Source organism: Neofelis nebulosa, chromosome 1 (genome assembly GCF_028018385.1).
Source record: "Neofelis nebulosa isolate mNeoNeb1 chromosome 1, mNeoNeb1.pri, whole genome shotgun sequence".
NCBI lineage: Eukaryota > Metazoa > Chordata > Mammalia > Carnivora > Felidae > Neofelis > Neofelis nebulosa.
Genome location: NC_080782.1, coordinates 148,144,427 through 148,158,870, shown reverse-complemented (window position 1 = coordinate 148,158,870; position 14,444 = coordinate 148,144,427). Strand labels below are relative to the sequence as shown.

At 36.4% G+C, this 14,444-nt stretch overlaps 1 protein-coding gene across 4 annotated transcripts in view; it reads left to right on the top strand.

The window, feature by feature from the left end:
- Positions 1–14,444, top strand: part of YTHDC2 (YTH N6-methyladenosine RNA binding protein C2) — an 83,987-nt gene that overhangs the window by 52,947 nt on the left and 16,596 nt on the right. For 3 of the 4 annotated variants that reach the window (XR_009264367.1, XM_058738777.1, XM_058738793.1), the window contains 5 exons: positions 272–381; positions 2,344–2,636; positions 6,898–7,075; positions 12,988–13,191; positions 13,887–14,069. Coding sequence is in view for 3 of the 4 variants with exons in the window: in XM_058738777.1 (XP_058594760.1) it covers positions 272–381; positions 2,344–2,636; positions 6,898–7,075; positions 12,988–13,191; positions 13,887–14,069 (968 nt within the window). In the remaining variant the exon portion in view is untranslated. The remainder of the gene's footprint in view (positions 1–271; positions 382–2,343; positions 2,637–6,897; positions 7,076–12,987; positions 13,192–13,886; positions 14,070–14,444) is intronic. The other variant, XM_058738788.1, reaches the window with a different exon arrangement.

The window sequence follows — 14,444 nt, the reverse complement described above, 5'->3', positions numbered from 1 at the left end:
CAGGTGCTCTTTGTTTTGATTTTTAAGTTATAGTCTTTTTTATTTTGTTGCATTTTGATTAGAGATTATAGAGATTATGTCTTGCTTCCCCCCCCCCCCCCCTTTTGTAAGTATTGAGACTTAATTTGTGAACTGCTGGCTTTGAAGAGCTCCACACCCAAACTCTTAGTATGGAGCATTTGTGTAAATACACAGTATCTGTGTTTACTTACTTCTTTTGCTATATGGTGGTAAGAGTGAAATTTTTGCCTTTCAATATGTGTTTGAACAGCGGATGGTGTTCCTAATGACAGTAGTGATAGTGAAATGGAGGACAGAACCACTGCTAATTTGGCAGCTTTGAAACTTGATGAGTGGCTCAATTTCAAACTAGAGCCTGAGGTAAGTTGCTTTTCAGTAGTGTGGTAAGTTTCTTTCATTCTGGTAGTACGAATTGACATACAACATGATGAAAATTATATCTTTACTATTGAGCCCTTAGTACTTGAGAATATAGTTTGTTTTTCAGTTTTCACAGGGCCCTCATGCATTCTCTGACATACCCCATGGGGTTTATTTTAATAGAGGATTTGAAAAGCCTTGGTGTGGCAGAATCTGAAGCAGGCTCCAGGCTCTGAGCTGTCAGCACAGAGCCTGACACGGGGCTCAAACTCACAAACTGTGAGATCATGACCTGAGCTGAAGTCCGATGCTTAACCAACTGAGCCACCCAGGTGCCCCAGAAATGCACATTTTTGGTCAATAATATTACTGGGGGAAGAAAAGGAGGAGAATGTGCATTAAGTGGTGAAATCCACTAAATCAATATTCTGTTACACCAAACAGTTTAAAGACAAGGGAAATGTTGTAATATAATTTCAGATTATATTTCATTTGGCTAAATTAGAGTTTAAAGTTGCTTTGCCATGTTGAAAGTTTGCTGCAATAATTTTTCACATAAACATTTAGACTTGAACTCTGAGACTAGATACAGCATGATTATTTTGCTTTTAAAATCTGTTAAATAGCTAAAAATTGACAATTTGAAAACTACAACAAAGAAAAAGTTGAAGCAGTGTGATTGTTACATCATTGAACCACTTCTAATTGTCAACTGTTAGTATTAAAAGATCATTCTATATCCTTTTTTGGGGGGATGTGGTCGGCTGAGCTGTCAGTAATCGACAGCTGGCTAGGTTTAACTTTTTTACTGTCTGTTCATTCATCACTTCAGCCGACAGTTGTCTCACTTCCCTTTTCACCAGCCATTCCCTTCACTGAAACTGTACTTGCCAAGGTCAGCACGTGCCCCACATTGTCCAAGCCAGCCTGCCATCCTTGAATTCATTCTTTCTCTCCTGTTGGGCACTATTTATTGTCCATACCCTTCCTTTCATAATTCTGCCCTTCCCCATTTTTCCTCCTCACCCCTGTCCCAACTTCTTTGCCACAAGTTAACCGTGACATGAATCTTTCCTGATTCTTCTTCTTTCTTCAAAGGTCATTCCTTCTTAGGTTCTTTCACTGACTCTTCTCTATGTGTCTGTGCTTTAAATGTTAGATGTTCTCCACTACTCCGGGCCTTTCTCTGCTCTTTTCTTTTTTTTTTTTTTTTAAAATTTTTTTTTAACATTTATTTATTTTGAGACAGAGAGAGACAGAGCATGAACAGGGGAGGGGCAGAGAGAGAGGGAGACACAGAACCGGAAGCAGGCTTCAGGATCTGAGCCATCAGCCCAGATCCCGACGCGGGGCTCAAACTCACGGAACGTGAGATTGTGACCTGAGCCGAAGTCGGACGCTTAACCGACTGAGCCACCCAGGCGCCCCTCTCTGCTCTTTTCATGTCTCTGTGCAATCTCCAGGGACCTTACCTCTCTGTGTAGATTCAGTAACCACTTACGCACTGATGACTCCCAAGTCTGTCTATATTTTTAGCTTAGGCCTTTCTGTGAACCTTTCTGTGAATCTAGCTGCCTTCTGGGCATCATCATTTGGATGTTCTGTAGGCACTAAAGCACGAATGGAACTAAATGTATTTTTCTTCATTTACTGTGCTGTTACCATTTCCAGTTTTAATCACACTCTGCCACACATTGTTTACTGTCTCTTCCATCGGACTGTTTCATTTGATTTTGTGTCTCTAGTGCCTCCAATATGGTAAATAAGAATTTTTATCTCATTCGGGCAACAGAAAGAATGAAATTAATAGTAAATTACATAAAATGTAATACCTTAGAATACATTAACTCCTTACAAGTTGCAGAGTGTTCTTTGGAAACAGTTGCAGACTTTAACTAGTAAATGGGTGTCTCGCAAGTAGGGTATACATTTTGCTTGTACCTGTTTGAACTTTCATTACAGGCAGCCAGTTTATTGCTGCAGCTCAGACAGAAGTGGCACAGCTTATTTTTACGCCGAATGAGAGCTCCATCCAAACCTTGGTCTCAAGTTGATGAAGCTACCATAAGAGCAATTATAGCTGTTTTAAGCACTGAGGAACAGTGTGCAGGTTTACAGCAGCCATCTGGGATAGGCCAGAGGCCAAGGCCTATGTCTTCAGAAGAACTTCCTTTGGCATCATCTTGGAGGTCCAATAATAGCAGGAAAACTTCCGCAGATACTGAATTTTCTGATGAGTCTGCTACTGCAGAAAGGTACATTTATAACATTTTATCAAAACGGGGACATTTTCTCCAGGAAAATGAGTTATTTCTCATAGAATCAGATGTTTTAATAATATTTAAAAATTGCTTAGAGTGTACGTAAAAGGTTACAATAAAATGCGAAGAGTGTTTTACTTTTAAAACATAGTTCTTGTAAGTAGTAAGATAATATGAGGGATTTTAAGCTACTGGTATCTGTGAGTCATTTAATAAGGAAATTTTTTTGGGGGAAAGACTAAAAATGTTTAATTTCAAGACTTCACAGATTTAGGGTCTGTTAAAAAGATAGCAGTATATTAAAATTCTGTATTTTAGTTGATACATGGCAAGCAACATCTTTCGCATATGTCTTATAGCAAGAGGTATGGGTTATGGCCATTTAAAAGAACAGCCTCTTCACAAGTCTTACCTGGGTATCAGTAGTGCTGACTAGTATTCCTACAGAAGATCAATTATTCATTCACTTTCTCAGTGACACATTGAATGTGTGTTGTTCTTGGTGTAAGAGAGATAGCAGTGTACCAAACAGACAAGAGCTCTTCCTTCAAAGAGTTTTTATTTTATCCAGCAGAGACATATGATACAGAAGTAAACAAATTTACTCTAGTGGCAAAATCTATTACAGTTTAGCCAGGTTCTTCTTTTCTTTCTAACATTTAGCAATTATACATGGTATTTTTATTTACTATATGATTATTAATAAGAGAGTTCTTATATTGAATTATTTATCAAAAAACGTATTATGATGATATAATAGTGGTAATAATGAATCATTGGCCATGATTCAGAAATATTTGTTGTGTAAAAAAAAACCCATTTGTTAGAATCAAATTTATATTTTATAAGAATCAGAATTTCTTTATATCAGTTTAAAATTTTTTTTACCCTGTTAGAATTGATAATGAACACGACATTCTTGCCTGTGATGCTAGTTTCGGCAGTACTGGTAGAAAGTCTGTGTAGTAAGAATATTTCATTGTTAAAAAGAAAAATAGAACAGTGGAAACATAAAAGATACATGATGTTTACTGTTTTGTAAGGATCGAATGGGGCTGTTAGTACTTTCTTTTGGTCAGATTTGCACATTTGAATGAGGCATAAGGCTTCATTAGGTCAGACTTGAATTACAGAGAAGTAATTCGTACTGGTTTCCAAGTTCTTCACATACTGCATTTGAGGAATAATTCAGTCGTTTGCCAAGAAAACCTTTTCATCATGTGCATTCCTGAATGTTTCTCTCTGATGTAGGCCCTCCTGAGCGATAGAAGAGTGAAAAGCACATTTTCTTCTTAGACACTGCCCACTTTTCGGAAATATCGATCTAAAAGCTTACTCGAAAAATGGTTTAGAATATGGGAATAGATTTCCATAGACATTGCTAGGTGGTAGTGTTATTCCTAGGCCCATCTATAAAAATGTTAGGTTCGTAGAGACTCTGTGTGTTGTGTATGTATGGGTCTGTGTGTATACATACAGATGTATATACGTGTGTGCCTATATATTCATACATACACACATGCACACACATTTTTTAGGAGAAAGGCTACTTGTTTCTCAATAAAAGTAATACATGCTTATTTAGTAAAAGAAATTTAATACAATTAAAATTATAAAGTGTAATATTAGTTACAATTCAGATATTGTTTGTCTTATAAATTCAGTTTTTCACCTGTGATACCATTTTCATTTCCTTACAAGTTGTAGTCTGGCACTCTTCATTCTTACCTGTTGAACAGAGAAATACAGAACTTCATCTACTTTCAGGCTTTTGGTGTTATTGATAGATAATGCCTTGAAGTTGATATATTTGGTGGGGAAAAGAATGAGGACTCTTAGGAAAATTTATACTTGAAAGGAGAAATTACAGTCTTTGAGATTACTTCTTAGAGAAAAAGTATCTGTAGTTCATGTTTTCACTGTACATTGGCAAGATATATGGTACATAATTTAAAAAAAAATTTTTTTTTTTTAACGTTTATTTATTTTTGAGACAGAGAGAGACAAAGCATGAACGGGGGAGGGTCAGAGAGAGGGAGACACAGAATCTGAAACAGGCTCCAGGCTCTGAGCTGTCAGCACAGAGCCCGATGCGGGGCTCGAACTCACGGTCCGCGAGATCATGACCTGAGCCAAAGTCGGCCGCTTAACCGACTGAGCCACCCACGTGCCCCACATAATTTTTTTTTAATTAAAAACTTTTTTTAAGTTTATTTGTTTTGAGAAAGAGAGAGCACAAGTAGGGGAGGGGGAGAAAGAGAGGGAGAGAGAATCCCAAGCAGGCTTCTTTCTGACAGCATGAGCCCGATGTGGGGCTTGAACCCACAAACTGTGAGATCATGACCTGAGCCAAAACCAAGAATCGGACGCTCAACCAACTGAGCCACCCAGGCGCCCTCATAATTTCTTTAAATAAAAACATTTTAGGGTGCCTCAGTTGCTCATTTGGTTAAGCATCCAACTCAGTTCCGGCTCAGGTCATGATCTTAATGGTTTGTGAGTTTCAGTCCCGGTTTTACCGTCGTTAAGTTCTTTTGCCTAATTTTCAGGTCTCTGAGGTTCTAGGGTAGGAACGATGGGATTTTAGGGGTTGAATTTAGATAATGCATTGGACATCAATTCATGAAGGAAAAAACCCCTGAAACGTTGTTTTTTATGCTTCTTAAGTTGTTGATGATTCAGATGTGCATTCCTTATATATTCTTTTGTTAATACTTTTAGGCTTTAGCTATTTTATTTCATTTGTGAAAGAAATAATCCTGGATTAAAGATACTGATTGAAGCAGGGGCGAATTGTGGGGATAAGCTATTTTAACTTGTCTTGAAGGAAGAGTAATTATTAATTACAAGACTCTCTGGAAGCTTATGAATTATTGAACACATCGTTTTTTGTTTTAAACGCTTATTATAAATATTATTTAACACAGCAAACTAAATGATATACCGTAATGAACTCCATATCCGTATCTAACCAAATTTTCTTTGTTCTCTCCTGCTTTGTTTATATATTTTATTTATTTTTTTAAAAAAGTTTTGTAAATTTTTTAATTTTTATTTTGAGAGAGAGAGCCAGAGCAGGAGCAGGGGAGGGGCAGAGAGAGACGGAGACACAGAATCCTAAGTAGGCTCCAGGCTCTGAGCTGTCAGCACAGAGCCCAAGGTGGGGCTCGAACTCACGAGCTGTGAGATTATGACCTGAGCCAAAGTCACTGACTGAGCCACCCAAATGCTTCTGGTTTAGATATTTTAAAATAAATCCCACATATCATGTCATCTTACCCTTCCATATTTAAATATGCATCTCTTAAAAATAGAGGAATTTTTCCTACATAATCGAATTCCATTGATCAGTCCCAGTAAAATGGCTCATGCATTTCTCAGGGCGTCATGTGTCTTGAGTCTCTCGTGATCCAGAGCAGGTCCTCTTGACTTTTTTGAAGAAAGTAGGGTGGTGATACTGTGAGGTGTACCACATTCTGGATTTGTCTGTTTCTTCTTGGCATTATTTGTTGCCATACCATATATATTTTGTGTAAACTGGCAGTTAGCTCTCACGGCTTGATTAAATCCAGTATTTTGACAAGTATAATTTATAGGTGGTGCTGTGAACTTTACTAGTGAATGACTTTAGGACATACTCAATAATATCTTTTCTTTTTTATGTCTGGTTATTCCACAAAAACATACACTTTTAGAAAAATTATAAAATTCCTGACTGCCAGGAATGTTAAAGACCTCTTTTCCTAAACCATCATACAAGAGGGTAGGAATTTTGTAAGGGAAATCATACTTTGAGTATTTGTTAACATTAAGTTAAGGACTTCTGTAGATCGCTAATAAATATATTTTTACCTCTTTTTGTAAGTGTCCCTTAATGTCCCTGATGGTATTAAACTTCTAAATGTATGAGGGGGCACCTGGGTGGCTCAGTCAGTTAAGCGTCTGACTTTGGCTCAGGTCATGATCTTATGGTTTGCGAGTTCGTGCCCCGTGTCAGGCTCTGTGCTGACAGCTCTGAGCCTGGAACCTACTTTGGATTCTGTGTGTGTGTCTCTCTCTGCCCCTACCCCACTTGTGCTGTCTTTCTGTCTCTCAAAAATAAAAATTAAAAAAAAATGTAAGAGAAGAATGAAATTCCCTTTTTAAATACTATTCCGTAAATCATAAAACCCCTGAAACTTTGGTTTGAAATGGCATCTGCTTTCAATCACGAGCTTGTATGTAACTGATCTTTGCTTCCTCCTTCTCACTCAAGAGTATTGATGAAATCTCCATCTCCAGCACTACACCCACCTCAGAAGTACAAAGATAGAGGAATTTTACATCCTAAACGAAGCACTGATGACCGATCAGATCAATCTTCTGTGAAATCTACAGACAGCAGTAGTTACCCGAGTCCTTGTGCCAGCCCTTCTCCTCCACCCTCAGGAAAGGTAGGGTATCCACAAGTTGATCCCTAGCACATCTAATGTTGCAGATTTAAGCAAAATTATAGAACAGTTCTACTTTTCAGTTACTCATCATGGTCTTTGTTCTTGATATAAATTGAATCTGGTAAACTTGAAACACCTTGAGTAAATTTTTTAGTCTTTCTTGCTTGCCAAACATTTCTCGTTGTTACCATGTTGGGATGTTTTAAAACTAACTGATCATTTACCGAGTTATATGCCATAACTCAGCCATCTGTTATTTCCTTTCTGTATCATTAGAACCCTTTTGTTAAAAAGATGGTCTCAAATTAGTTTTTTTTTTCAGTTATTTATTGATTTTTCCAATTCAGTGGTTATATTAAAAAAATACAAGACAGGGTGGGGTTAGGAAGATAGATGTTGGTACGGAATTGAGAACTATGTATCTTTTAAAAAATTTGTAATACAAATGATTTCAAATGTTTAGAATATGTTACTTTTATTTCTCCTGTTGTTGGTACTGAGTAAGTATTTCATTAGGGTTATTTAGCTATATGTTGTGTTCTGGTGAGGAAAATATCTGCTGAAGCACTCTTGTTAAATAAGAGGAAAATAAAATGTTTTTTGTGGATTTGCATTCTTAGGTTTTGAGGTTTTTATTTTAAAATACCTTTATTTAGATACGCACAGTAAAATTCACCACTTTAAACTGTACAATTCAGTGAATTTTGACAAATGTATATAATTATGTAACTGTATCACAGCCAGGTACAGAACATTCCCATCACCCTTGGATCATGACAACCACTGAACTGAAAACTCTGTCCCGAGAGTTTTGCCTTTTCTGGAATTTGCTGTAAATGGAATCCTATGCATGTAATTTTTTGTGACTGGCTTATTTCACTTTTGAAATTCATCCAAATTATTCAGTGTATTATTAGTTTATTACTTCTTATTGCTGAATTGTATTCCACTCTTTGGCTCATACTCATAGAATGTTTATCCATTCACCCGTTGATGGACATTTGGATTGTTTCCACTTTTGGGCTGTTGTGAATAAAGCTGCTATAATATTTGAGGGCAAGTCGTTGTGTGTACGTATGGTTTCTATTTTTGGGTAAATACCCAGGAATAGGATTGTTGGGTTGTATGGTTAAGTGTACGTTTACCTTTACAAGAAGCTATCCCCACCATTTTCCAAAATGGCTGTACTTTTTTTATTCCCTTCCATCATCTATTGAGAGTCCCATTTACTCCATATTCTTGACAATAGTGATCTCTTTACTATTGGCCATTCTAGTGGGTATATAGTGATCTCCCATTTTGTTTTTAATTTGCACTTCCCTGATGACTAATGATGGTGAGCATCTTTTTATGTGCTTATTTACCATTCCTGAATTTTCTTTGGTGTGGAGTAGCTGTTCAAATTGTTCAACTTTTTTGGTTGTTTATGGGTTGTCTTTTTTATTTAGTAGTAAGATTTAAAAATATATTTCTAGATACAAGTCTTAATTATATATGTTTTGCAACTTTTTCTAATAGGCTGTGCCTGCATATTCATTTTCTTAACAGTGTCTTTTGAAGAGCAAGTGTTTAATTTTGATAAAGTCTACCATATTTATTTTTTTCTATTTTGGTGTCATCTATTTTTTCTATTATGGTTCATATTTTTTGTGTTCTAAGACGTCTTTGTTTAACTCAGGATTACAAAGTATTTCTCCTAGAAGTGTGACAGTGAGAGCTCTTATATTTAGGCATATGATCTGTTTTGAGTTAAGTTTTGTTTATAGTATGGGTGGATCAAGGATCATAATTTGGCATTTGCCTATACAATTGTTCTAGCACCATTTGTTGGAAAGATTCTCCCTTTCCCATTGAAATTATCTTGGCATCTTTGTCAAAAACCAATTGACTGTAAATATGTGGTCAATTTATTGGACTGTATCCTGTTTCATTGATGTGTATACTACTTCTCTGTTTTTGCCTTTGCTATGGTAGTTTGATTATAGTAGCTTTATACTAAGTTGAAACTAGTTGATTTTTTTCTCCAACTCTTTTGTTCTTTTTAAAAATTGTTTTGGGGGGCCTGGGTGGCTGAGTGGGTTAAGTGTCCGACTTTGGTTCAGATCATGATCTCATGATTTGTGAATTTGAGCCCCACATGAGGCTCTCTGCTGTCAGCACAGAGCCTGCTTCGGATCCTCTGTCCTCCCCTCTCTCTCTGCCCCTCTTCTGCTTGGTCTCCATCTCTTTCAAAAATACAGAAACATTCAAAAAAATAATAAAAAAATTGTTTTGGTATTCAGGGTGTTCTAATGGTCTTTCATATAAGCTTTAGAAAATGCTTGTTAATTTCTACAGAAACATATTTTGGTATTGAGTGGAATTGCATTGAATTTGTAGATCAGTTTGAAGAAAATTGATAGCAGTTTTTAGTTTTATAATCTATTAAGTGTGGTATATATATGCATTTCTTTTGATATTCTTTAATTTTTCACAAGTGTTTTGTAAATTTCAGAGTTCAGGTATTATACATTTTTTGTTAAGTTGAGCACTAAATATTTTATATCTTTGATGCTGTTTGTAAAATTTTTAATTTCCAGTTATTCATTGCTATGATTTAGAAATACATTTGACCTTTGTATATTTACCCAATATGACGTGATCTTACTTCATTTATTAATTCTGTTCGCTTTATATGAGATTTCTCAGGACTTTCTACATGGATAACCATTTCATCTATTAATAAAGGTAGTTTCACTTTTTTCCTTTCCAGTATTGATTCTGTTTATTTTTTTTCTTGCCTGTTCTCTCTGGCTAGAACCTCCAGTAAAATGTTTAATAACAGTGTTGAGAACAGACCTTTGAGGGAAAACAACCCCCCTCTCCCAACCCCCATCCCTCATTAAATCTGTCACCACTTATCATAATGTAACTGTGGGATGTTTCTTTTTGGATTTAGTTTGCTGAGAGGGTTTATTAGGAATAAATGTTGAATTATGTTCAGTGCTTTTTTTGTCTTTACATCTGTTGAAATAACACAATTTTTTTTCTTCTATTAATAAATTGGGTTTTGTTGACTGCTTTTCTAATGTTTATACCTTGCAGGATCATGACATATTATGGTGTTAAATATTAATGGATTTGATTTTGCTTAATCAGAACTTCTGTTAAATTTGGGATCTTTGTTCATGAGGGATATTCTATAGTTCTCTTGTGTTATTTTTGTATTGTTTTGGTATCAGGGTAATGCTGGCCTCATAAGATTATTTGGGAAGTCTTATTTCTACTTCATTTTTGCAAGAGATGCATGGGATTGATATGATTTTTTCCTTAAATGTTTGGTAGAATTCACTACTGTAGCCATTTTTTAACTTTCCCTAGTATATCTTGAATTAGTTTTATGCCACCTCAGGTATAGTTTGAGAACCTTGCAACAGTGTATTTTTATTTTACCCTTTAGTTCTCTGTGTTACTTGTCTCATACATTTTATTTGTATATTTGTTATACTTGCTGCAGTGTATTTTTTTTACTTCATAGTAAATTATCTTGTACCAAAAGTCAGAAAAATGTGTTTTATATTTACTAAATATTTACCATTTCTTGTGCTCTTTATTCTTTTGTGTTGATGAGGATTTCTATCTTGGATCATACGCTTCTGTCTGGAAACCTTCTTTGAACATTTTCTCTGGTACAGATATTCTGGAAATGAATTCTTTAATCTTTTGTCTGAAAAACCATTTTTCACTGTTATTTTTGGAAGCTATTTAAAAATTTTTTGTAATGTTTATTCATTTTTTGAGAGAGAGAGATAGACTGTGAGTGGGGGAGGGGCAGGGAGCGAGGGAGACACAGAATCCAAAGCAGGCTCCAGGCTCTGAGCTGTCAGCACAGAGCCTGACTTGGGGCTTGAGCTCACGAACTATGAGATCATGACCTGAGCCAGAGTTGAAAGCTTAGCTGACTGAGTCACCCAGGCACCCCAAAAGCTGTTTTTACTGTGTATATAATTCTAGGTTGACAGTGGTTTTCTTTTGTTACTGCAAAGATGTCACTCCATTATCTTCTCGTTTACATAGTTTCTGAGGGAGGTTTACTATCATTTTTGTTTCTCTGTATATAATGTTTCTCTGTATGTAATGTATCTTTTTCCTCTACCTGCTTTTAAGATTTTCTCTTTATCACTGGTTTTTAGCAATTTGATTTTGATATGTTTCTATTTGTAGTTTTTTTTAAATGTTTTTTCTTATGATGAGAACTTTTTTTAATTTTAATTTTTTTAAGTTTATTTACTTACTTTGAGAGAGAGAGAGAGAGAGAAGGGGAGAGGCAGAGAGAGAGCGGAGAGTGAGAGAGAGAATCCCAAGCAGGCTGTGCACTGTCAGCACAGAGCCTGACATGGGACTTGAAGTCACAAACTGCAGTATCATGACCTGAGCTGAAACCAGGAGTCGGAAGCTTAACTGGCTGAAGCACTCAGGCACCACCCCCCCGCCCGTTTGTAGTTCTTATTTAATCTATGTATTCATAGTTTCCATCAAATTTGGAAAAATTAAGATAATTATTTCTTCACGTATTTTTTATGTCTCATCGCTTCCCCCTCCTTTCTGGGACTAGGGATATACAAGTGCAAGACCACTTGATACTATACCATAGGTCACTGAGGCTGTCTTCATTTTTTTCAATTCTTTTTTGGTTTCTTTGTTTCATTTGAGATGGTTTCTCTGGCTCTGTTTTCAAGTTCACTGATGTTTTTATTTGTAGTGTCTCATCTGCTGTGCATTCTTTCTAATGTATTTTTCACTTTAAATATTATATCTCCATCTCTAGAATGCCCTTTGGGCCTTTAAAAAACACTTTCCATTTCTCCTTTAAGGCACATGCATGTTTACTTTACCTTCTTGAACATAGTGAATATATTTATAATAGCTGCTCTGACATTTTTTTGTCTCCTAATTCCATCATCTGTCAGATGTGAATCTTTTCCTGTTGGTTCATTTTTTCCCTGGTTATGGATCTGTTCTCCTCCGTTTCTTTGCATTCCTTATAATTTCATTTGGCTGCTAGATTTTTGTTGTATTCCTTTAAGTAGTGTCAGACATCTCTCTGGTATACCACTAAGTGAGTGGCAATCAGTTAAATGTTTTTAAGATTTTTCTTTTAAGTGTTATAGCAGGTTCCGAGCAGATTTTATTCTGGTACTAATTTAGTTGCAGTACTAAGGCATGAGCCTTCTGTGGGCTGATGCCCTATATATTAACAGTTGTTTCCATTCTGGCTGGGGAGAACATCAAATACTCCGATCCCCATGTGAGCTCTAGGAATTACTTAGTTTACTGCTTTTGTCTGGATCTTTCCCTGGCGTTAAATCATGTTTTCTCACTCACGTGCAGGTCAGTACTTGTCAGAAACTTGTGGGTACACTTCTTCAGTTCCTTGGGAACTCTCCTTCTGTGCAAATCTCTTATATCCAGCACACTGCTGTGCAAATTCTAACCCTGGCCTCTCAATTCCAGGCTTTCTCTCTCTCTGCAGTTCACTGAGACTGCTGGATTCTGTTTCCCTTCCCTGCACTGTTGCCTGGAAGCTGTATCCAGGCGGGAAGCTGGAGCAAATTTTTGCTTTGTTTTCAGCCTTTGAAAGTGTATTAAAATAGTTTCTGAAAATACATTTGGAATATAAATCAAAGTTTGTAATCCCAAATCCTTCTTGATAAGAGATTTTGAATGCTCTGAAAATGAGTGCTTGGTTTTGGCTCTGTAACCTCATTCTGAGGGAGCCTTGTGTAGCTTTTCAGGCACAATGGAGCTATTTGCATTTGTTGGATATTTGGTAAAATACTTTGGTTTATATGTTTATGAAGATGTTATTTAATGGAGCCTATTGATTTTGAAAGGTCAAATTACCTTTCAAGAACTTATGCATTCTTTTATAGGGCTCAAAATCTCCTTCACCAAGACCAAACATGCCTATTCGATACTTCATAATGAAGAGTAGCAATTTGAGAAACCTTGAAATTTCTCAGCAGAAGGGTATCTGGTCTACAACCCCTAGTAATGAGCGGAAGCTAAATCGAGCCTTTTGGGAAAGCAGCATGGTTTACTTGGTATTTTCTGTTCAAGGATCTGGACATTTCCAGGTGAGCCATCCTGAACCAGTAAAATGGGGTTGTTCTGGCTGCAGGTTAGACCACAGAGATTAAAACAAAAACCAAAAACACCCTGGCTTTTTATTGCATCAGAATGCAAGAATGCATTTTGCTTGACAGAATGAGGAATGTATTGTACCTCTTCAGGGGAATGATAATAGGGATCCCTTTGTTTTCCTTGTCTTACCAGAATCTCTTTAGATAAACCATTTCTCCTTCTGAAGGTAACTTTAGATTTACTGTTTTTCAGGTGGATTAAGAGTAATGAGAAGCTTGACTTTTTTGGTAAAATGTTTATTTAAATAGGCAAGCAAGTTAGAATTGACAATCCAGAAACTTGAGTATGTTTCTTAACTCATCTTGACTTGATGTATAATATTTGGAAGTAAAACTTATAGGTTAGAGTATATCCATTTATCATGGAATAAATGTGGGTTTAGGGCTGTTAATACATTATTTAGAAAATATCTGTTCATACTAAAATTATGTTAGAAGGCTAGAAATGTGCTAATACATCTTTTTTTATAAAAAACAACTTCTTTTTGTTTTTGTTAGATATCTATTGTTTTTATATTACACTTTACCTTAAAATTAAAGAAAAAAAAATGGAGAGCTGTCTCTGGTAAATTTTATTCAGACATTTAATATCCTCCTTACCTTTCCCCTTGCCCTCATTTGACCCACAGGGATTTTCTAGGATGTCTTCGGAGATAGGAAGGGAGAAGAGCCAGGACTGGGGCTCCGCTGGACTGGGAGGAGTGTTTAAGGTGGAGTGGGTCCGGAAGGAGAGTCTTCCCTTCCAGTTTGCACACCATCTACTTAACCCCTGGAACGACAACAAGAAGGTCCAGATCAGCAGAGACGGGCAGGTATACGGTGACCTTTCATATTTGCCTTCCTCCGGTCTCTTGGTTTTGTTTTGCTGCTACGCAGTGGTCCGTTTGAGAGGGAGACGTAGGAGTACAAATTGTATATTCTGTGTGTACACGGGAGACGGTGGCTCAGGTTTGTAAAAGAGTTAGTATAAAAACCTGCTCGTACTGGTGTTTGACAGAGCTCATTGCTTTTTTAACATTTGGTAAATTTGGCTTCTCTCCATCATTACGGACAAAGTCTTTCATAAGTTACTTCATGGAGGCTCCTGTTGTCTTAGTAACTGAAGCTCCGATCAAAACGGAGTGTAATTCTGAAGTAATCTCACTGAGGGTAACAACAGCATCTGACATCTTTGTGCCTTTAACTAA